General features: G+C 35.8%; 1 protein-coding gene across 1 annotated transcript in view; it reads left to right on the forward strand.

The window, feature by feature from the left end:
- Nucleotides 1-21,415, forward strand: part of TM9SF2 (transmembrane 9 superfamily member 2) — an 81,117-nt gene extending 59,702 nt beyond the window's left edge. Inside the window, exons 13-17 of the mRNA XM_054574333.1 lie at nt 4,918-5,077; nt 13,056-13,207; nt 14,398-14,509; nt 18,100-18,271; nt 20,739-21,415. Of these exons, the coding sequence (XP_054430308.1) occupies nt 4,918-5,077; nt 13,056-13,207; nt 14,398-14,509; nt 18,100-18,271; nt 20,739-20,806 (664 nt within the window). The 3' untranslated portion in view covers nt 20,807-21,415. The remainder of the gene's footprint in view (nt 1-4,917; nt 5,078-13,055; nt 13,208-14,397; nt 14,510-18,099; nt 18,272-20,738) is intronic.
- Nucleotides 21,416-22,199: the final 784 nt, after the last annotated feature.

The raw sequence follows: 22,199 nt of genomic DNA on the forward strand, positions 1-22,199 counted from the left end.
AGATGAAAGTGGACATCCCTGTCTTATTCCTGATCCTAAGAGGAACACTCATAGTTTTTGCCCATTGAATATGGATTTGTCATATATGACCTTTGTTATATTTAGGTATGTTCCCTTTATTCCTGCTTTGCTGAGAGTTTCAATCATAAATGGGTGCAGGATTTTATCAAATGCTTTTTCTGCATCTATTGATATAATCAGGTGGTTATTATCCTTCATTTTGTTTATATGGTGAAAAACATTTATTGATTTGCTAATGTTGTACCAACCTTGCATTCCCAGAATAAATACTACTTGATCATGGTGTATGTTCTTTTTGATGCATTGCTGTATTAGGTTTGCTAATATTTTGTTGAGGATTTTAGTGTCTTTGTTCATCAAGGGTATTGCCTATAATTTTCTTTTTTTGTAATATCTTTATCTGATTTTGGAATTAGGATAATGCAGGCCTCGTAAAATGAGCTGAGGAGCCTTCCCTCTTCCTGAGTTTTTTGAAATATTTTGAGAAGAGGTGTTAGTTCTTCCTGGGATGTTTGGTGAAATTCCCCTGTGAGGCATTTGGGTCCAGGGCTTTTGTTTGTTGGGAGTTTTTTGATTACTGCTTCAGTTTCACTAGGTGTAATCTGTCTATTCAGATTCTCTGAATCTTCCTGTTTTATTTTTGGAAGATTGTATGTTTCTAGGAATTTATCCATTTCATACAGGTTGCCCAGTTTTCTCTCATATATTTCTTCATAATATTTTCTTACAATCCTTTGTATTTTTTTGGTGTCAGTTGTTATTCCCCCGCTTTCATTTCTGATTTTGTTTATTTGGGTCTTCGTTGTTGTTGTTTCTGGTTAAATGATTGTTCATTCTTGTTTATCTTTTCAAAGAACCACTTCTTGGATTCATTGGTATTTTGTCTTTATTTTTAGGCTCTATTTCATTTACTTCTGCTTTAATCTTTATTATTTTCTTCCATCTACTCACTTTGTACTTTGTTGTTCTTTTTTCCAGTTCCTTTAAGTACAAAGTTAGATTGTTTATTTGAGCTTTCACTGTTTTTGTTTTTGTTTTTTTTCCAGATAAGCCTATAATGCTATGAATTTCTCTCTTAGGATTGTTTTCCCTGTGTCCCACAGAATTTGGGTTTTTGTGGTCTCATTATCTTTTGTTTTGTTTGTTTTGATTTTCCTTGATCTGGTTGTTGACCCATTCATTGTTAAATAACATGTTATTTAACTTCCATGTCATTGTGTGTTTTTCAGTGTTCTTGCGATTAATTTCCAGTTTCATAGCATTGTGGTCAGAAAAGATGCTTGATATGATTTCAGTCTTCTTAAATTTATTGAGACTTGCTTTGTGTCCTAAAATGTGGTCTATCCTAGAAAACAATCCATACGCACTTGAAAAGTATGTCTGTTCTGCTGCTTTGGGGTAAAATGCTCTGAGGATATCAATTAAATCCATTTGATGTAGTATGTTGTTTAAGGCTGCTGTCTCCTTGTTGATTTTCTCTCTGGAAGAGCTACCCATTACAGTCAAAGGAAATGTTAAAATCCCAGACTGTGACTGTATTTCTGTCAGTCTTTCCCTTTATGTCCATCAAGATTTGCTTTACATATTTTGTTGCCTATGTGTTGGGTGTATAAGTGTTTACTAGGGTTATATTCTTTTATTGGATTGTTCTCTTTGTAATTTTGCAGTGTCCTCCTTTGTCCCTTATTATATATGCTTGGTTTTAAAGTTTATTTTGTCAGATACAAATATTGCTATGCCAGTTTTCTTTCTTTCCATTTGCAAGAGATATCTTTTTCCATCTGTGTGCATTTTAGATCTGATGTGGGTATCTTGGAGGCAGCATGTATATGGGTCTTGTGTTCTTATCCACTCAGCTACCCTTTGCCTTTTGTTTGGAATGGGGAAAAAATAGAGGAAAACTGTCTAACAGTAAAAATGCACTAAATACGTATCTGTCAATAGCTACCTTAAATGTAAATGGCTTATATACTGCATTTAAGGCTTTAGACATGACTATAGAAATGAATCCTCACCTGAGATCATTCAAACAGGGTCTATTTTCAGATTTTTATCAAAAGGATTGCTGCTTTTTAGAGTTTATTCCATTAGGTAAACACATAACACTTTTTTTTTGAAAAAAAATTTAAAAACCACCACATTTTTTAAAAATGTCTCTTTGGAGGATAGCCTCTGATTTCAAGTATCTGATGTACATGTAATCGTAGAAATAGAACCCACTTTCTTCCCACCTCCCCCAACTCTCCCCATCTGGTGGGCAAGAACTAGCCTCTGAACCATCAGCAGCAATAAAGCAGGCCAAAGGTTAAATCCAGAGGCCATGACTGTTTCATTTGCAGCCAGTAACGAAAGAGTTACAGTAGCTAAAATTTTAATCAACATTTGGGATAAATAATCTCAGAGTTTCACCTCTCTTGAAGACTCAGCCTTTCATGTTCTATTCAAATTTTTAAGGTTTTCTCAAACTATATCTTTTGTCCTCTTTACTTCTGTTGTCAACTCAGGAAGAGCCCCTCCTTACCAAGCCTGTCAGCCATGATTTGCTTCAGAATCTTGACTCTCAAATGTACCCCTCACCCTCGATCTCTGACATCTTCCATTTTTCCCTTTCTCTGTGTTGTATTCATGTGTTTCATCTCTTATTCCTACAGATATGCTTAGGTCTCCCACACCCTGAAAAGAGCTGTCTCCTATGTTATTTCTTTTCCATTCTTAACAAAATACCTTGAAAAAATAGTCTGCACTTACTTACTCTCATTTTCTCAACATACAGTCTATTGGCTAAACCCACACATCTGTCCTTTTTTCTTCTGTCATTTTAGTGAACTTCTCTGATGTCATTTTCAAATCTAGAAATAACTTTCTCTGACTTTACCCGTCTACATTGTCTAACATTTGGATACTTTCTCCTCGAAGCTACTTCCTTTTTTGGCTTCATAAAAGTGATCCTATGCCTGTTCCTTTATGTCTCTGAACAACCCTTCTCTGATCTTCATTCTACCTTCAAAAGTAGGTGTTCACCAGTAGCATGGTGAGGTAAGCAGAGAGAGAGAGAGAGAGAGAGAGCGCGCGCGCGCGCCAAGAACCCAAGTTCCCAGAGAAAAGGAAATAGGTGTTCCTCTAGGAAAAGAAGGGTGTTTTAATACTATGAAATTGATTCATATAATTATATACAAGTAAATACCTGCATATAATTGTTACAGTAGACACAACAAAATGGCATTTGATAATACTAAATGTTGTTCCCAGATTTAAAAAGAATTTAATGGCCCTGGCTGGTGTGACTCAATGGATTGAGTGCCAGCCTGTGAACGAAAAGGTCACTGGTTTGATTCTAGATCAGGGTACATGCCTGGGTTGTGGGCCTGGTCCCCACTTGGGGGGGTGGGAGAAGCAACGAATCAATGTTTCGCACGTTGGTGTTTCTCTCCCTCTCTCTCTCACCTTCCCCTCTCTCTAAAAATAAATAAATAAAATCAAAAAAGTTTTTTCAAAAAAGAATTTAATGGAGAAAGAAATGCTTTTTTAAATTAATAAAAATCTCATCTCCAATTCAAATCCAACATCATTTAATGATGAAACACTGGAGACATTTTTATTAAATCACTTCTGTGTCTTCAGTTATTTAAGTTCTGGTTACAGCATGAAACAAGGAATACATTTCAAAAAGTTGGATATCACATTATTGGTGGCATAGTTTGTATACAGAGAACATCAGCAAATTTCAGCTATATAAAATGTGTAGAATTAATAAGAGTTCGGCAAAATGGCTAGATGTCATCTAATATTCCAAGATCATGAATGCCACCAATAGCAAATAACATATTTTAATGTTAGTGGTGGTTTTGTGGGAAGAGGAATCTGTTTACAGGAGTATTAGCAACAGGAAATCTTTATAATGACCTGAAATAACTTCTCAAAATAGGCATGATCCATACAACCAGTCTACATTGCTTATTAACTAGAAAGAGATACAAATTCACCATGTTACTTGATGAGGAAACTAAGTGTTGTGAAGGCATTTGAAGATATCCCATGACTAGCAGGACAGAAAACACAGAAATAGACCATGTGTACATGGAAGCATGCTAGATGAAGGGAGAAAAATTCTGTTACTACCTCACACCTACAGAATCAGTTCTAGGTGAACTAGAATCAAAATGTATTGTAAACAGGCATAATAATTAGATGAAGATATAGAAGCGTATCTTCATGATCCCATGTTAGGAAAAGCTTTCATCTCTTAAACAACTTATCCAAAGGAAAAATGAAAAAATTGATTACTTTGATAACATTAAAAACTGTGTGGAGTATATAGAAGTGATTGTGATTATAGTCGTATCTTTTAAAATGTACTCATAGAAGAAAGACTGACAGGAAATAAAGTACATACATTTAAATGTTTGGGTTCATCAAAAGCCATAAACTGGGAGAACAAGATACTTAACAAGGAGTTAGTTGCTGGAGTGTATAAATGGCTGACATACGTGACTTTGCAAGAGCCATGCAACCCAAATGAGAAATTAACAGTGGATGTAACCAGCAAGTCACAAAAGATAAGACCTAAGAAGCCAACAAACACAGGATGCTCAGGAGGAGTTGTCAATAGGAAATGCAAATTAAAACAACAAATCTGACAGCCACTGGCATAATGAAAATATGTAAAGAGACAACTTTGATTAGCTGCTGGTAGGAATTTAAGTCAGGCAAAACCAATCAAAAGAGCAATTACGCAATCTCTACTGACGTTTTAAATTCATATACCTCATTACTCAGCAATTCTACTTTCTTTGTATATAACACAAAAATTGTAATATTATATTACTATATACGATTGCTACTATTCCACTTTGCTTCTAATTCAAGTTTTACTTAAAAGCCTACTTTGTCTTTCAGGATCGTATTTGCTGACTTCTTTATAATGAATCTGATTCTCTGGGGAGAAGGATCTTCAGCAGCTATTCCTTTTGGAACACTGGTTGCCATATTGGCGCTTTGGTTCTGCATATCTGTGCCTTTAACGTTTATTGGTGCATACTTTGGTTTTAAGAAGAATGTAAGTTTAACTTATTCAAATGAATTTCAACTGTGGAAACTAATATATGCCACCATAAAAGATATAAACTTGTTCTGTGGGATCTGGATTTCACAGATTGATGACTTTGAAGTTTGATTGCAATTATTGTTTAAAAAGTTGTACATACTTAGTGTGGTAGAGAGATTACAGATATAAGCTTAGATTTCAAAGTTCTGTAGGTAAGTGGAAATTAATATAAATTAATAGGAAATGAAAATCTAGTTTAAACTAAAATTTTAAACTTTTGACATTAAAATAAATTATTTTAATACTTTTTATTTTAACCTTGAAAGTATGTGTACTTTTTCCTTAGCAATAAATGTTTCTAGTGTGCATTACTTAACTAAGTAAACCAAGCATATGGGTTAAGAAGTGAAGTTATAAAAAAAGTGACTATAAGACTAGCAATTTTTTAAATAAAAATTACTTTATAATAAAATTTTTTATTTATTTTATATTTATTGTTGTTCAGTTATAGTTGTCCCACCTTTTTTCCCCATTGCTCACCCCTACCCCACCTCCCCTACTCCCAATTCAGTCTTCCCCATTGTCTGTGTCCATGAGTCCTCTGTCTGTGTCCCTTTGCTTGCCTCTCCTCTGGTCACTATCAATTTGTTCTTTATTTCCAAGTCTCTGGTTCTATTTTGCTCATTTGTTTTGTTGCTTAGGTTTCACTTATAGGTGAGATCACATGGTACTGTCTTTCACCGCCTGGCTTATTTTACTTAGTATAATATTCTCCAGTTCCCCCCAAGCTATCACAAAGGGTAGTAGCTCTTCCTTTCTTTCTGCTGTATAGTATTTCATTGTGAAAATGTACCACATTTTTCTTATCCACTCATCTATAAGCGCTTCTATGAACATAGGGATGCGTAAGTTCTTTTGAATTGGTATTTCGGGATTCTTGAGTTACATTCCCAGCAGTGGAATTGCTGGATCAAAAGGCAGTTGCATTTTTAATTTTTTGAGAAGATTCCATATTGTTTTCCACAGTGGCTGCACCAGTCTGCATTCCCACCAACAGTGCACTAGGGTTCCCTTTTCTACACATCCTTGTCAGCACTTGATGGTTGATTTATTAATGATGGCCATTCTGACAGGTGTGAAGTGATAATTCTCATTGTGGTTTTCATTTGCATCTCTCTGATGGCTAGTAATGTTGAACATTTTTTCATATGCCAGTGGGCTGTTTGTATGTCCTCCTTGGAGAAGTCCTGATTTTTCCTTGTCCTTGGATAGTTGTCTTGATTTTTCCCCCTTAGCCCTCCTCCACCCAGCACTCCACACTTCCTCAGGCAATCCTCCCACGATTGTTCATGTCCATGGGTCATGCCTATGAGGTCTTTGGCTACTCCATTTCCTATACTGTACTTTATATCTGCATGGCTATTGTGTAACTACCTATTTGTGCTTTTTAAAAAATGTATATTTTATTGATTATGCTATTACAATTGTTCCATTTTTTTTCCTCCCCTTTATTCCCCTCTGCCCTACATGCCCCTACTACCAGCATTCCGCACCCCCCTGCCCCACCCCAGTAAGTTCATGTCCACGGGTCATACATATAAGTTCTCTGGCTTCTCCGTTTCCTATACTATACTTTTCTTAATCTCCCCCTGTCTATTTTGTACTTACTATTTATGCTTCTTATTCCCTGTACCTTTTCCCCAACTCTCCCCCTTCCCCTTTGCCTTCCCCTCTGATCTTCATTTCTGTGATTCTGTTCCTGTTCTAGCTGTTTGCTTAGTTTGTTTTTGTTTTTGTTCTTTTTAGGTTCAGTTATTGATAGGTGTGAGTTTCCTGTCCTACTTACATTTTTTTTTTTTTTTTTTACTGTTCATAGTTTTTGATCTTCTTTTTCTTACATAAGGCCCTTTAATATTTCATATAATAAGGGCTTGGTGATGATGAACTCCTTTATCTGGGAAGCACTTTATCTGCCCTTCCATTCTAAATGATACCTTTGGTGGAGAGTGTAATCTTGGATGGTAGGTCCTTGGCTTTCATTACTTTGAATGCTTCTTTCCAGCCCCTTCTTGCCTGTGAGGTTTCTTTTGAGAAATCAGCTGATAATCTTATGGGAACTCCTCTGTGGGTAACTGTCTCCTTTTCTCTTGCTGCTCTTAAGATTCTCTTCTTATCTTTAATCTTGGGTAACTTAATTATGATGTGCCTTGGTGTGTGCTTCCTTAGGTCCAATTCTTTGGGACTCTCTGAGCTTCCTGGATCTCCTGGAAGTCTATTTCCTTCGCCAGATTGGGAAGTTCTCTTTTATTATTTTTTCAAATAAGTTTTCAATTTCTTGCTCTTCCTCTTCTCCTTCTGGCAGCCCTATGATTAGGATGTTGGAATGTTTAAAGTTGTCCCAGAGGTTCCTAAGCCTCTCCTCATTTTTTGGAATTCTTGTTTCTTTATTCTGTTCTGGTTGAATGTTTGTTTCTTCCTTCTGCTCCAAATCGTTGATTTGAGTCCTGGTTTCCTTCCCTTTCCTGCTGGTTCCCTGTATATTTTTCTTTATTTCACTTTGCACAGCCTTTGTGTTCTCCTCCATTTTGCGACCATACTCAACCAATTCTGTGAGCATACTGATTACCAGTGTTTTGAACTGCGCATCTGATAGGTTGGCTCTCTCTTCATCTCTTAGTTCTGTTTTTGGAACTTTGGTCTGTTCTTTCATTTGGGCTATATTTCTTTGTCTCATTTCACCTGTTACATTGTAAGGGCAAAGCCTTAGGTGTTTGCTAGGGCGGGGCAACCCAGGTCGCTGCTAGTTGTAATGCTGCATGTGGGTCAGGGGTCAGAGAGGGAACAGTGCTGCTTCCTTGGCTCTTGCCCTGCTTTCAGTCACTTCCCCCATGACCCACAAGCAAATTTAGCCCTCCTGGTGCTGATTCCCAGGTGGAAATAGGTGTGAGTTTCCTGTCCTACTTACTTTTTTTTTTTTACTGTTCATAGTTTTTGATCTTCTTTTTCTTACATAAGGCCCTTTAATATTTCATATAATAAGGGCTTGGTCATGATGAACTCCTTTATCTGGGAAGCACTTTATCTGCCCACCTTCCAGGTGGGTGGGTTGTGTACATTCTAGGACCCTGTGGGTATCTCCAACGAACTCTCCTGTGAGGCTGGAAGTTTCTCCCGCTGCCAAAACCCCCACAGAATTTTGTAGCCAGAGGTTTTGAGGCTTTCTTTTCTTTCATTGGAACCCTGGATTGTGGGTTCTGTCTCATTCCCCAGTTGTTCCTCCCAGTTTATCTGCACACAAATGTGGGAGTGCCTAGTTTGCCAGCTGCTGCCTCACTTGCCTGGTCCTGCAGTTGCTACCTGACTGCCTGTCCTCTCCATCCCGGCTATCCATCTCTGCCCCTCCTACCAGTCTAGATGACTGTTCCTTCTTTAACTCCTTGGTTGGTGGACTTCCATACAGTTTGATTTTCTCTCAGTTCTGGTTTGTTTGTTTTTTTTTAATTTGTTGTTGTCCTTATTTTGGTTGTGCAAGGAAGCAAAGTATCTACCTACACCTCCATCTAGCCTGAAAGTTCCCGGCTTTTGCTTTTCATGACTTGGAATATTTCTTGACATTCCCTTCTGGCTTGCATTGTTCCTTTTGAGAAATTAGCTGCTATCCTTATTGGAGCTCCCTTGTATGTTACTACCTGTTTCTCCCTTGCTGCTTTTAAAATTCTCTTTGTCTTTAAAATTTGGCATTTTTAATTATGATTTGTCTTGGAGTAGCTCTTTTTGGGTTCACCTTGTTTGGGACCCTCTAGCCTTCCTGCACTTGCATGGCTTTTCCCCTCTCCAAGTTAGGGATGTTTTCTGTCATTATTTTTTCAAACAGGTTTTCTATCCCTTGCTCCTTTTCTTCTCCTTTTGGTATTCCTGTGATTCAAATGTTAAGTTTCATGTTGTCCTGGAGTTCCCTTAATCTATCCTCATACTTTTTGAGTCTTTTTTCATGCTGTTGCTCTACCTGGGTATTTCTTTCTACCTTGTCTTTCAGCTCACTAACTTGGTCCTCTGCTTCATCCAGCCTGCTTGTAATTGGTTCTAGTGTATTTTTTATTTCAGATACTATATTCTTCATTTCTTCCTGGGTCTTGTTTATAGTTTCTATTTCCTTTTCATGCTGTTGTAGTTCCCACTCAGTTCCTTGTAGTTGTCACTGAGTTCCTTGAGCATCCTTAAAACCATTTTTTTTTTAATTCTGTCTGATAAATTGCTTGCCTCAGTTTCATTTAGCTCTTATACTGGGGATTCTTCCATTCCTTTTAATTGGAGTTCCTTATTTGTCTCCCCATTTTAGGTGACTCTGTTTGTTTCGGTGTCTCAAGATGCTCTACTTTGCCTTCCTGTCTTTGTGGGTGGACTTATGTCTTAGGAGTTCTGTGGGAATCAGTGGTGCACTTTTTTGACCTCCTTGTCTGGACGCTCTAGGGCTGCGCTTCTTTTTGTGTGAGCTCTCTTATTGTACTTGGGTTTTGCTTGTTGGTGGCTTCTTTGTTGGTGGGTTCTCCCCTCCAGCGGGGCTTACTGGTAGTGACAACTCCCACCTTGTCTTGTATCCTGTTGTACAGGTTTTTGTTAACAAAGCAGTATTACCAGACAACTGAACCTACACCAGCAAAAAGAACCCCCTTACCACGTCCGAATCTCAGCCACAATTGAGCAAAGATTAATAAAGATGAAGCGAGATTACAGATATTATGAGCTATGACAAAGGGAATATGAGATGACTAAAAGAGTGGTATTATTGAGTGGTAAGAGAAAGGAGAATTGATAAGAGTACATATAGAAATGGGGTGAGAACAAAATTTAAAACATAAGTAAAACATGAAAGGGTGATGGGAGCAGTCGGGTAAGAAAAGGGAAGAGTATACTATGAGGTTTGAAGTAAAATTGAACAGGTATTAGACCAACAGGGTCAAAATTGCAGGGTCAGTAGCAACAACAATAGCAACAGCAGCTGACTGGAGTTTAATAAAGGTGGAGCAAAAATAAGAATATAGTACAAAAGCAAAAAGTGAGTATGAGATGTCTACTGTAAAAGAAAATGATTTTGAGAGGATGTGGGGAGCAAACTAATATCAGCAAAGAGTAAAGCCCAGGTTGAGAGAGAGGGAATAAAATGAATTAAAATTCCTTACTCAACTGTTCAGGGGCAGGGGAAAGGTGAAATGGAGTAAGACAGTGGGAGAGCATTCTATCGGATTCAAAGTACAAACAAACAGTGAATAAATAGGAGTTCCGTTGGAGAAGTACAGCAATAACCATTGTATTTTGCCCAACTATGCACTGTTTATAAAAGGTGAAAAAGAAAGAAGACTCTTATGAGAGGGGAATATGAATGTGAACTGAATTAGGAAAAAAGAGTGCTTACAGAGGTTGGATGAAAGAGAAAGAGTGAGTGTAAGAGATAGAAACTTGGCATAGTGTGATAGAAAATAAAGTTACAACAGTAATAAAGCTCAGGAAGATGGCAAATGGATTAAAACCAGGGAAGGATGCTGTGTGAGATTTGGAATAACAATAATATAAAAATATATAAATCTGATTGAAAAGAATAAAAAGTAGAAGACCAAGAGTAGTGAGTTATTTGGAATATGAGTGAAATGAAAGAAGAAAAATTAAAATGCAATATGAAAAGGAAAAATCAAACAAAAAAACTAAAAAGAAAAGAAATAAAAATGCAAGTTCTGATGCGGAGCAAAGTGCAATTTGTCTCATCTGTTGGTGTTTTTGACTTTTTTCTGGGTCTGTCTGGTTTTCTCTCAGCTACAGGTCTTACTGTCTTACTCTTGGGGGTGGGGAAGAAAAAGCCCCCAGCTTGTTAAGCCTGCCCAACCTGTTTTGCAGGTCTTCCTGGCTCCTGCACACGGTAGGAGGTTGGACTCCATTTTCCCTTTCCAACGGTTCTGGTTCGGCAAGGATTGGGGTTCAGTCTAGGCTTCAAAAATGACAGGGGCCCAGTTTTTAGCCCACACCCACAGAGCACTGTGCGGCCTGCACTCTGCGCAGTTGTGCCAGGTTGGGGCCAATAAACCACTTCGCTTTGTGCCCCTTTACTCAATCTGTGAAGTGCCCTGAGAAGGAGCAAATCCCACCCTCAGTCCTCCCTCCTTGTTGGCCCCACAGCTGTATGCGTGAGGTCCCTACCCAGTGCACCTCAGTCCCCCTTTTGAAAAGTCTCTCAGCGCTGCTGGTGCTCCAAGCCACCGTCCGGCTTTCCACACACTCCAACTCTCTGGCAAGTCCAGAGCCTGTCTGGGTCTCAGCCAGTTGCGGCCCTCCTCTTTTCCAAGCTCTGGGTGCTGCCAGATCTCCCCCACTCTCTGGCACTGTCCCGCCAACCACTGCCCCAGCTTGGGTGCACTGCCAGTTGTGTGTATGATTGCTGCCTTTTTTCCCCTCCAGCGACTTTACACGTTCAAGTCTCTCCTGGCAAGGGTCTGGGATTTCCCTGCCCTGGGTGGGGAGGGAGCCAGTAGGCTGCTATCACTGACCTGTCTCACCTCTGATGTTGTCCCTGTGGCAGCCACAACTGGGAACCGTCCCTGTCCACTTATAAAACCTCCTGTCCTCTGCACACTTTGGCCTCCAAACTTCATGTCAGCTAAGATTCTGTTGGCTCTTCACTTTGTTTTTTGGAAGATCAGTTAAGGGACCCAGTTGGATGCACAAGCTGGTGGTCTCGGCTCCCACCTACTTTCCCACCATCTTCTCTCTGCTTTACTATAAATTTTGTATGCTTATCCACTGATAGTTGATTTTAAGGAAGATTATAATCAAGCTTCAGTTCTTCCTTCACTGACCTGATCTTTCTCCACCTCTGCTATCCCCTTCTGTCCTCAGGCTAAGAGGAGAATTAGAACTTATTCTTTAGTGTCCTTCTCTAACTTCACTCCTTATTCTCTGAATATTCAGCCCACAGGTTAAAAGAAATAATGTCATATAGTAGACTTTGTGAGGCAACCTGAAGTCCTTTGGAAGAAACTATGATTGCATCATAGTGTCCACTGTACCTACCATGCTAGTCTAATAAAAAGATTTTTCAGTTATTTGCATTTTATTTAATTTATGATTTAAAATCTATACAGCGTAACTAGTAAACTGACACAGCTTGAAATTTTTTAAACTACATAGATTAGATAAGTACCTGAAATTCTAAAAATATAAAAATTGAAGCAAGATATGTAATGATTCTATGAACATGTACACATATATCTATATGTAAAATAGTCCATGAAAGTATAAACTTAATGAGACTGACAAGTTTTACATCTTGATGTATCATAACAAAAACTTTAGAAGTAGGTTTTGAACTTTTTTGTAAGAAAATGAGTTTCTATGTACAGACCCTTTTTTTCCCCACTCATGTAACTGTATTTAAGTACTTTAGACTCTAGTTGCTTTTATGCTGTCATGTAGTGTATTATGAAAGAGATAATAATTGAAGACATCACCCATATCTTATGATCATAAAGCTTTTTATAGTCATTCATTGTCGTCTTCATGTTCTTGAGTCTTAGTCAACTTGAGCAGTTTTAATAAAGATGACATTGCCCATCTCCCTATAAAAATACATTGGCAGTAATTTCAGAACCAGCCTATTTCTTACAATGAGTATATATTTAAAAAGAAAAACCTAACTCTACTTTTTTATTAACTATTATTTCCTAAGTATTATCTTCTGTGTATTTCAGACTTAGTGTAAAGCCACTAATCAGCGGACTACTGCTAGAAACAGTGGTGGCTTGTTCCAATAGACAGTATTTTACCTAGTGTCTGGATTGTTGCTTCTATGTACAGATTTCTGTTTGATGACTTAAGTAGACTTGTCATTAGTGTCAGCATGGAAGCTGAGAAAAAACAGGCAAATCTAGTGCAGAGAAGAATTTTTAAAACAGATATGTAATTACAAATTCTTTCTCTTTTTCTACTTTTTTCTTTACTGAAGGCCATTGAACACCCAGTTCGAACCAATCAGATTCCACGTCAGATCCCTGAACAGTCCTTCTACACAAAGCCCTTGCCTGGTATTATCATGGGGGGAATTTTGCCCTTTGGATGCATCTTTATACAGCTTTTCTTCATTCTGAATAGTATTTGGTAAGCTAAGGATTAAGTCCTCTTATTCTCATTACCATTATATGTATTACGAACGTTCTCCTTTTGTTTATATGGGTTATTATTTAAATCTTACAAATGTAAACCATTCTCCAATAACCAGAAGTCTTAAAGAAGCAGGGTGGAGTGCTGGTGGAGGTGAGGAAAAGGGAGAAAAGCAAGGAAAACTGGAATATCATAAACAATAAAATACAATTTAAAAAAAAAGAAACCTACGAGCCAAAAGGTTATTCTCTTTCATGTGAGAAAAAAATAATAGTGATACAAAGCTATTATTAATTGAGGGCTTATTAATTTTTACTCTTAATTCTTAGATCTCTAGGAAGTGGTTATTACCCATATTTTACAGAGATTAAAATGAAGTTTTGAAAGTAAGTAATTTATCTGTGTCACAGTTACCATGTGACAAAAATTAAGTGTCTCCAAACCTATGTTCTTAAATAAGTAGTCTTTCCTGCTTCAGAGGAGATACCCTGAGCTCCTGACAGAGGGATTTCAAGCAAGCATTGGAGGAAGAGTTGAGCTAGCTAACCTTTCAGAGTCCTTTTTTATCCCAAGAGTCCTTCACTCTTTAATTTCTTACTTGTATGGAAAATCTCCTGGTGGTAATTTTGAGCCACTCTATTAGGGTGTACAAACTGCAGTATATTATGATAGTTATTTGATCACATTGACGTATGTTATAGAAAGTATCAAGGTTCAAAGAGCATAAACTGAGAAATAATTTGACTTTTTTGGTAATTAGAACCTCTTTCTTTCTAATTGTTATAAAATCCTCTAAATTCAACTGATTTTATCATATGTGATAAGAAACTATGTATACTAAATGTATATACACTAAATGTGACCATTTATTAGTTTGGCTCTGCCTTTCCATTAATTTTTCAAATTTGTCAAAGTCACCAGTAGACAAATAGATTAAGCATATTTGAGTTAATAAGAGTTTCAGGTTCTACCTGAGTAGGAAGGCAAAGTCCATGACAATGCCATATGTTTTCTCCCCTGCCCCATCCTCACCCCATTACCATCTATCTAAACCTGAGAATGTGTCATCTTTGACGAGTTGGGAGAAAAAGCAAACATTTTCAGTTCAATGAAAATGAAAAGATTGTGTCATTTACTGTATCAGAGAGAAAATATTTATACTTTCATTTTGACATGTTTGATTATAGGTCGCACCAGATGTATTACATGTTTGGCTTCCTATTTCTGGTGTTTATCATTTTGGTTATTACATGTTCTGAAGCAACTATACTTCTTTGCTATTTCCACCTATGTGCCGAGGTATGTATTAGTAAGATTCACCTGTTAATTTGTACACAGTAATTATAATTTTGGCATGAGGCTTGAAACTATTAATTGATAGAATTTTTGTAGATATATGTCATTAAGACAGAAATTGATCTGTATTTCTGAGTCAAATGTAGCCCTCTTTAGGATTGAATTAAAGTTGTATCCCAGTTCAAATAGTGTTTACTTTGAGCTTAACTTTAAAATATTAATTCCCTAAGAATAGCATGGCATGTGAAATTTTTATTTTTATTTTTTAAATATCTGCCTTAATATTTCTTTATTTCTTTTTTAAGATTTCTTTTCTTTACTTATATTTAGGAGAAGGAGAAAGAGAGGGAGAGAAACATCATTGTGTGGTTGCCCCTCATGCACCCCCTACTGGGGACCTGGCCCACAACCCAGGCATGTGACCTAAACTGGGAATTGAACCGGCGACCCTTTGGTTCACAGGCCGGCACCCAATCCACTGAGCCACGACAGCCAGGATCAATATTTCTTTTGTAACGTATTTCTAGGCTAACAATTTAGGAAAAATAAACAGATTTTAAGTGGAAAGTCAAAACATTACATTGTAGTGAGTGATACTCACGGCAACCTGGCAAAATGATATCCTTATGTAATAGGTGGAATTGATGTCTAAAGATTTAGGGTGTGTTAAATAATTCTTTTATAAGTTATTTTCTATACAGGAGATAAAACTCTAACTTTGTTAAACGTGAGATGCTTTTTTAAAAATCAAAGTTAGCCCTGACAGGGTGGTTTAGTCGGAACATTGCCCTGTATACCAAAAGGTTGTAAATTCAGTTCCCAGTCGGGGCACACAGGTGGGTTGCAGGTTTGATCCTGGGTCAGGATGAGTACAGGAGCCAACCAATGAAGTTTCCCTCTTTCTTCCCTGCCCCCCCACTATCTCTTAAGTCAATTAAACTTGGCCTTGAGCAAGGATTAAAGAAACTTTTTTTAATTGAGGTTGAATTCAGATAACATAAGATCAAGTATTTTAAAGTGAACATTTCATTGGCACTTACTACATTTACAGTGTTGTGTAACCAACACCTTCATCTAGCTTCAAAATATTTTCATCACCCGCCCACCGCCCCCACTAAACAAAATTCCATATCCATTTAGCAGTTACTTCCCACTGCCCCCTTCCTCTGCCTCAGACCCTGCAACCACCGATCTGCTTTTGTTTCCATAAATTTGCCTGTTCTGGATGTTTTTATATAATTGTGTAACCTTTTGGGTCTGGCTTCTTAGCGGACTGTTTTCAAGGTTCAGCACATTGTAAGATGTATCAGTGCTTGGTTTCTTTTTATAGCTGAATAATACTCCATTGTGTATATATATACACACAATTTGTTCATTCATTGATGAACATTAGGTTTGTTTCTACCTTTTGGCTATTGTGAATACTACTGCTGTGAACATTCATGTACAAATATTTAAGTACCTGCTTTCAATTTTGAGATATATATAGATAGATAGATAGATAGATAGATAGATAGATAGAAGTGGAATTGCTGAGTCATGTGGTAATTCTTCATACAACTTTCTGAGGAAGCACCAAGCTGTGGTTTCACAGTTTGCATCTTTTATGCATATGATGGCTACATCATTTTACATTCCTCCCAACAGTACTGTTCCAATTTCTCCATGTCCTTGTCAATACTATTATTTTTCCTTTTTCAATAACAACCGTCTGTGTGTGTGTGTGTGTGTGTGTGTGTGTGTGTGTGTGTGAGAGAGAGAGAGAGAGAGAGAGAGAGAGAGAGAAGTAGTATCTCATTGTGGTTTTCCATTTCCCCATCCACATCATTAATGTGCAGCATCTTTTCTTGTGTTTTGTTGACCAGTTGTATATCCTATATAGAGACATTTCTGCTCCATTTGTTTACCCATTTATAAATTAGGTTGTTTATCTTTTTATTGAGTTGTAAGAGTTCTTTATATATTCTGAATACTAGACCTTTACCAGATAAATGATTTGCAAATATTGTTCCCATTCTGTAAGTTGTCTTTTCACTTTCTTGATGATGTCCTTTACATGAAAGTTTTTAATTTTTATGAAGTCTGATTTTATCTATTTTTTTCTTTTGTTACCATAGTTAAGAATTCATTGATAAATCTAAGGCCATGAAGAGTTACCTTTATGTTTTCTTCTAAGTGTATAATTTTAACTTGTATGTTTAGATCATTTGATTGACACATTTTTAGTTATTTTTTGTGTATGGTATTAGTTAGGGGTCCATCTTCATTCTTTTGCATGTGGATATCCATTTTTCCAGCACCATTTGCTGAAGAGACTATAATTTCCTTAATGAATGGTCTTGGCAAACTTGTTGAAAATTCATTGACCATGGATGTGTAGGTTTATTTCTGGATTCTCAATTTTATTCCAGTGGTGTATTTGCTATCCTTGTGCTAGTACCACACTGTTGGGCTAAATCCTCCAACTTTGTTCTTCTTTTTGAAGATTATTTTGGCCATTTGGGGCCCCTTGCAATTTCGTATGAATTTGAGGATCTACTCTGCCATTTCTGGAAAGAAAAAAAAAAACAACAGTCATAGGGATCACATTGAATCTGTAGGTTACTTTGGAGAAAAATCCCCTTTTAACAATATTAAGTCTTCCAATCTATACAGGATGTCTTTCCATTTATTTCAGTCTTCTTTAACTTCTTTTAGCAATGTTTTATAGTTTTCAGTGTACAAGTCTGTCACCTCCTTAGTTAAACTTATTCTCAGTATTTTATTCTTTTGGATGCTGTTGTAAATGTTTTGCTTTTAATTTTCCTTTTTTGGATTGTTCATTGCTGGTATATAAAAACATAACTGATTTTCGCATTGATTTTGTACCCTGTAACATTGCTGAATTTGTTTTTTAGCTATGGTAGTTTTTGTGTGCGAAGTCTTTTGTATTTTCTAATCTTGGCATGCTTTTAAAATATATTTATTTTTCACATACAAATGGGTAGGAGGGTAGTGAAGTATTTCTTTTGTAACATCTCCTGTGAAGCTCTAGCTACTTTACGTAAAAGTAAGAACAGTTTTAAAAACTTACCTTTTTTAAACTATGTAAAAGTAAGAACAGTTTTAAAAACTTACCTTGTTTAAACTGTTAGTAATAACTGAAAATGGGTTTCAACCAGGCCTTAATAGACTAATTGTCTTCCTAACATAGTTGTCTAGACTGTAAGATAAGTATTATTAATTTTGAACTGCGTAAATGTAAGTAAACTTTGTAAGTAAGCAAAAAATCTGTTGCTTTTCTTTGGGAAGCATTCATTTTAAAATACAGTTTAATGCCTCATTATTCATTGTTTATAAACTGTTTAAGATTTTTCCATATGTTTTTAGCTGGTGTTTAAGTAGCTCCACCAAAGGTAAGGGATACTTCTTAACCCCTTTAGTGAAGAGGGAAATTGACAAAGTTCAGTAGGGGTAAAATGCTGGAATCTCTAGCAAGAATTAGGTTTTTGGGGTTATTTCATTTACTTATGTTTGGTTAGTAACTTTATTCTGCTACATGTTATCTATTAATTGGAAAGTAATTCTTATTCTTTAATTTTTTTTCTACCTAGGATTATCATTGGCAATGGCGTTCATTCCTTACTAGTGGCTTTACTGCAGTTTATTTCTTAATATATGCAATACACTACTTCTTTTCAAAACTGCAAATAACAGGAACAGCAAGTACAATTCTGTACTTTGGTTATACCATGATAATGGTTTTGATCTTCTTTCTTTTTACAGGTAAGAATTTAAGTAATTATTTTTAATTAATAAGTTTTTAGGCCAATTATTTGAAGTATTTATAAATATTTTTCTTATAAAACCTCTGAAGGCTTCCGCTAAGCTTTCCTGTATTTAGTCCTGAATGCAACTAAGTCCAGTCTGCCTCCCTGTGAGGTGAACATCAGTAAACCAACGTAAGAAAGCAGAACCTAAGGGACGATGACTGAACAAGGTCATTGTTGTGTTAAAAGTATAGGCACACCTGGACCAGTACATCTTAAGGTTTTCACGCTAACCTTTGAATTCTACAGTCTTTATTTTGCCCATTTCTTAAAGTACAAAGCTCTAGCTACCTAAGTTAGGAAGTAAAGTAAAAATTTGGGAGTTGAAGTCAAGATGAGGTTGAGAATATATGGTATCAAGAAAAGATAATCATAGGACATTCCTTACGCAAGAAGTTTTAAACTATAACTTTATATCTCCACTTCAAAATTCAAGTACCTGTTGGGATATAATGTGTATTACATTGATATTTATATATGTATTTTTTTCTATCTGGATAAAAGTTTTCTTTTCTGTATCTCAGAGCCCTGTGGATGGTTGGTAAACATGTGTGGAATGACTGCATTAAAAAACAAAACAAAACTGGGACATTTCTTTGTCACAAAAAAATGTATATCAGAAATTTTATCTAAGATTGTGTTGCATGGTATATGAGGAAATACAGGAGCCACAAATACTCTTTTTATAAATTAGCAGTGTTCTACTTTTTACTTATCTGTTAACATTTAAGAGAAGTAAGTAGGGTTTTGAACATCAATTCTGTATTCCAGGTCATTGGTCAGACATAATGAGGTTGGTGTTGTCTAAAGTGGGGTATACCTATAGTTACCTCAGGACTCCAGACCCCTTATCCAAGTTCATCTATTTTACAAAACAAAATATTTTGTCACAGAAAGAAAGATACCGCTTTTAGTATATATATCATATCTATTCCATATTAAGGAAACAGTACTTAAAAGTATTTTGTTAAGAACAAAATAAACCTTCTTAGGCTTGTCAGTATGGTGATAAAATGTTTTTTTCTCATTTTAACATCCCTTCTCTTGTTATCTTGAAGTTCTTGGTAAACATAAGGTTGTTTAAATATATTTATGGTTTCACCATGACTTTTCTGAAATAAACCCTCCTAAGCTAAGCTTACTAATGACCCTTTGAATATCCAAAAGGTACTATACATCCTCCAGAACAGTGACTTGTGTATAGTAGGTACTCAGTACATGTATGATCTAAGAATGACTGTAGTAACATTTATAATTTCCCATAGTAATGTCCCACTTGACTTAGAAAATCTCCTTTAGTACTTTTTCTTTATATTGTACTTAAAACAATGGTGAAAAACATTTGGACTTGAAATATAAAACTTATAAAAGGAGTATGTATGACCCCCTATTGACTGTTTTTCGGGAGTAATCCTGGAAAAGAATGGTATGCCTAGTTTTTAAAAATATATTAGGCAGTTTCATAATTTAGTATATATCCTTTTGCAAAACAGAGTCTCTAAATTTATGTTTAGTAAATCTAGGCATGTTGTAGTTTAAGAGTACTACACTTGAAATCAGAAAAATGGAATTTGAGTTCTGGCCCTACTTACCAACCATGGGGCACTTAGACAATTACTTAATCTCTTGGAGCCTCATCCATCTAGCCTTCAAATATTTTGGAATCTAGGTTGATGAAGATCCCTGAAAATAGGGCATATATTTTTTCATGAATCATCTTATTTACTCTTTATGACAGTCTGTGGAGGCAGCTAGGGCATTTAAATTATCTCTGTTTAATAAGATAAAGAAATGAGCTTATAACTTTCAGTGGGCTAGTCCAAAGGTGTTCTACACAGCTCATTACAGAGCTGCTCTGTCGCCAGGTGCCACACCACTTCCCATTTCCAGTGGGGTGCATCTTCGTTATTACCCTAATTATAGCACTTTTAACACTTAGTAAGAAAAGTTTTTGAGTTATCTTATTATAGTTCTTTGAAAACTAATATCTCCCAATAACTGTATCCCCATTTAATTATTCTGTGAATCTAATACTCTGTTTAAGCTATTAATATCACTCCTTGAATTAATTTAATAGCAGTTTTCCATTTGATGATAAGAAAATGGTCTTAAATAGTAAAGGAAAATTGTCATTCTTTTCATCTTTTAATTTCAGTCTTTTTCATGTAATAAGAAAAAAAATGTATTACAGAAACCTTAGGTAAACTTACAGTATAAAAAGTTCTTTCAGTTTCTGTAGGAAATTTGACTTGAGGTGATTGTATATTTTTCAAAACTTGTGAATCTATGGTATAATTCTGGAAGGTAATAGTTTTTAGTTTTGTGACTTTTTTTTGAGGAGTCATTCATTTTAAGTCTGTATTTTTATGTCAATTATGAAGCTTCCTTTAAAAAAGGGTTTATTTTTGTTTTTTCTTTTATAGGAACAATTGGCTTCTTTGCCTGCTTTTGGTTTGTTACCAAAATTTACAGTGTGGTGAAGGTTGACTGAAGAAGCCCAGTGTGTCCAGTTAGAACAGAAATAAATTCTTCATCAACCAAGATCTTTTTTGTAACTGCCTTGACTTTTATCAGATTTATTCGCCTAGTAATCCTTCAGAAACAACATAATTCTAAATACACCTCTTCCCATATACTTGCCCCCACAAAATGTGTTTTCAACACCAAAACATTTGTATTGTGATTTTAAGTATATATTGAGTTGTTCTCAATGAGGAGCAAATTTAAATATTATGTGTATTTGTAAATACAATAGCTATAAAATTTTCAATACTTCTAATGGCACTAATAGAAGAGGCCATATTAAGAAATATTGATGAAATGCCAGACCATTGTAAATAGGATTTTCTAGGCTCAGTAGGTGGGGAGAATTATTTTTCTTTGAAGGAAATAACTTCTTATCATGGTAATTTTGAAGGATGATTCATATGATGTGTTTATTGGGGAGAGGCATTTAAAAAAAGTCCTGTATTGGTTGTAATTGTCCCTACCTTCTTTTCTGTGTTGACTTCATTATTCCCATGGTATTGGCCTTTTAAACTATGTGCCTCTGAGTCTTTCAATTTATAAATTTGTTATCTTAATAAATATTGTAAAAACATCTTCATTGCATCATTACCTGTTGTATATTCAAAGAGAATCTGTAAATAATGGTGTTTTAAAACAAGTTAGATAATTTTATCAGATTTCCCTGATTTTTGTTAATGTGGCACTTTCTGAGTTTTGATCTAAATGAAATTCCAGTGTCCTGGGCTTTGTGACAAATCTAAAATTCTCACCATTAGACGGTAACAAAAATTTCAATCATGCATTCTAACCAGATAAATTAATTATGTAAGTCTAGTAGTTGATATGGGCCTTACTACATTGTCATTAAGAATTTTATGTTTTTGGCCTGTTTTTTCAAAATAGCATTTTTTGTTTTAAAAAGTCAATTTTTATGATTATCAATGACTAGCAAGTCTTCCTCTTTTTTGATTACATTATCTTAATTTAGATTTCACAAATAATTTTATTTGTTAGAGTTAAGAAAGAGCTTTCTCTTTCACATACATCTGCTTAATTGAAATTAATTTATGTGGAATATAGAAGTTTAGGATTTCAGAAACATTAGTCTGCTTATATCTATGAGAATATTCATTTTGTGTTTTAGGGGCTCAGTGCTTGCTGCTTAGGAAAGCAAATCAGATACTCTCATTCAGTACATGACTAAAATTGCTCACTGTTGCTCATGTGATGTTGGTAGGTTCTTATTCAATAATTTCATGTTGATATCCTTTGTTTAAAAAACTGACCTGTTGGTTTTAAAAAGTGAAGGAGCTCTAGTTATTTGTAACCTTTGACATAGAATATTTAAGATAGAAAAGGTCCTTTCAAACGTATTT

This window comes from Pteronotus mesoamericanus, unplaced genomic scaffold, assembly GCF_021234165.1.
Source record: "Pteronotus mesoamericanus isolate MK-2021 breed Mesoamerican mustached bat unplaced genomic scaffold, CSHL_Meso_final contig_26, whole genome shotgun sequence".
NCBI lineage: Eukaryota > Metazoa > Chordata > Mammalia > Chiroptera > Mormoopidae > Pteronotus > Pteronotus mesoamericanus.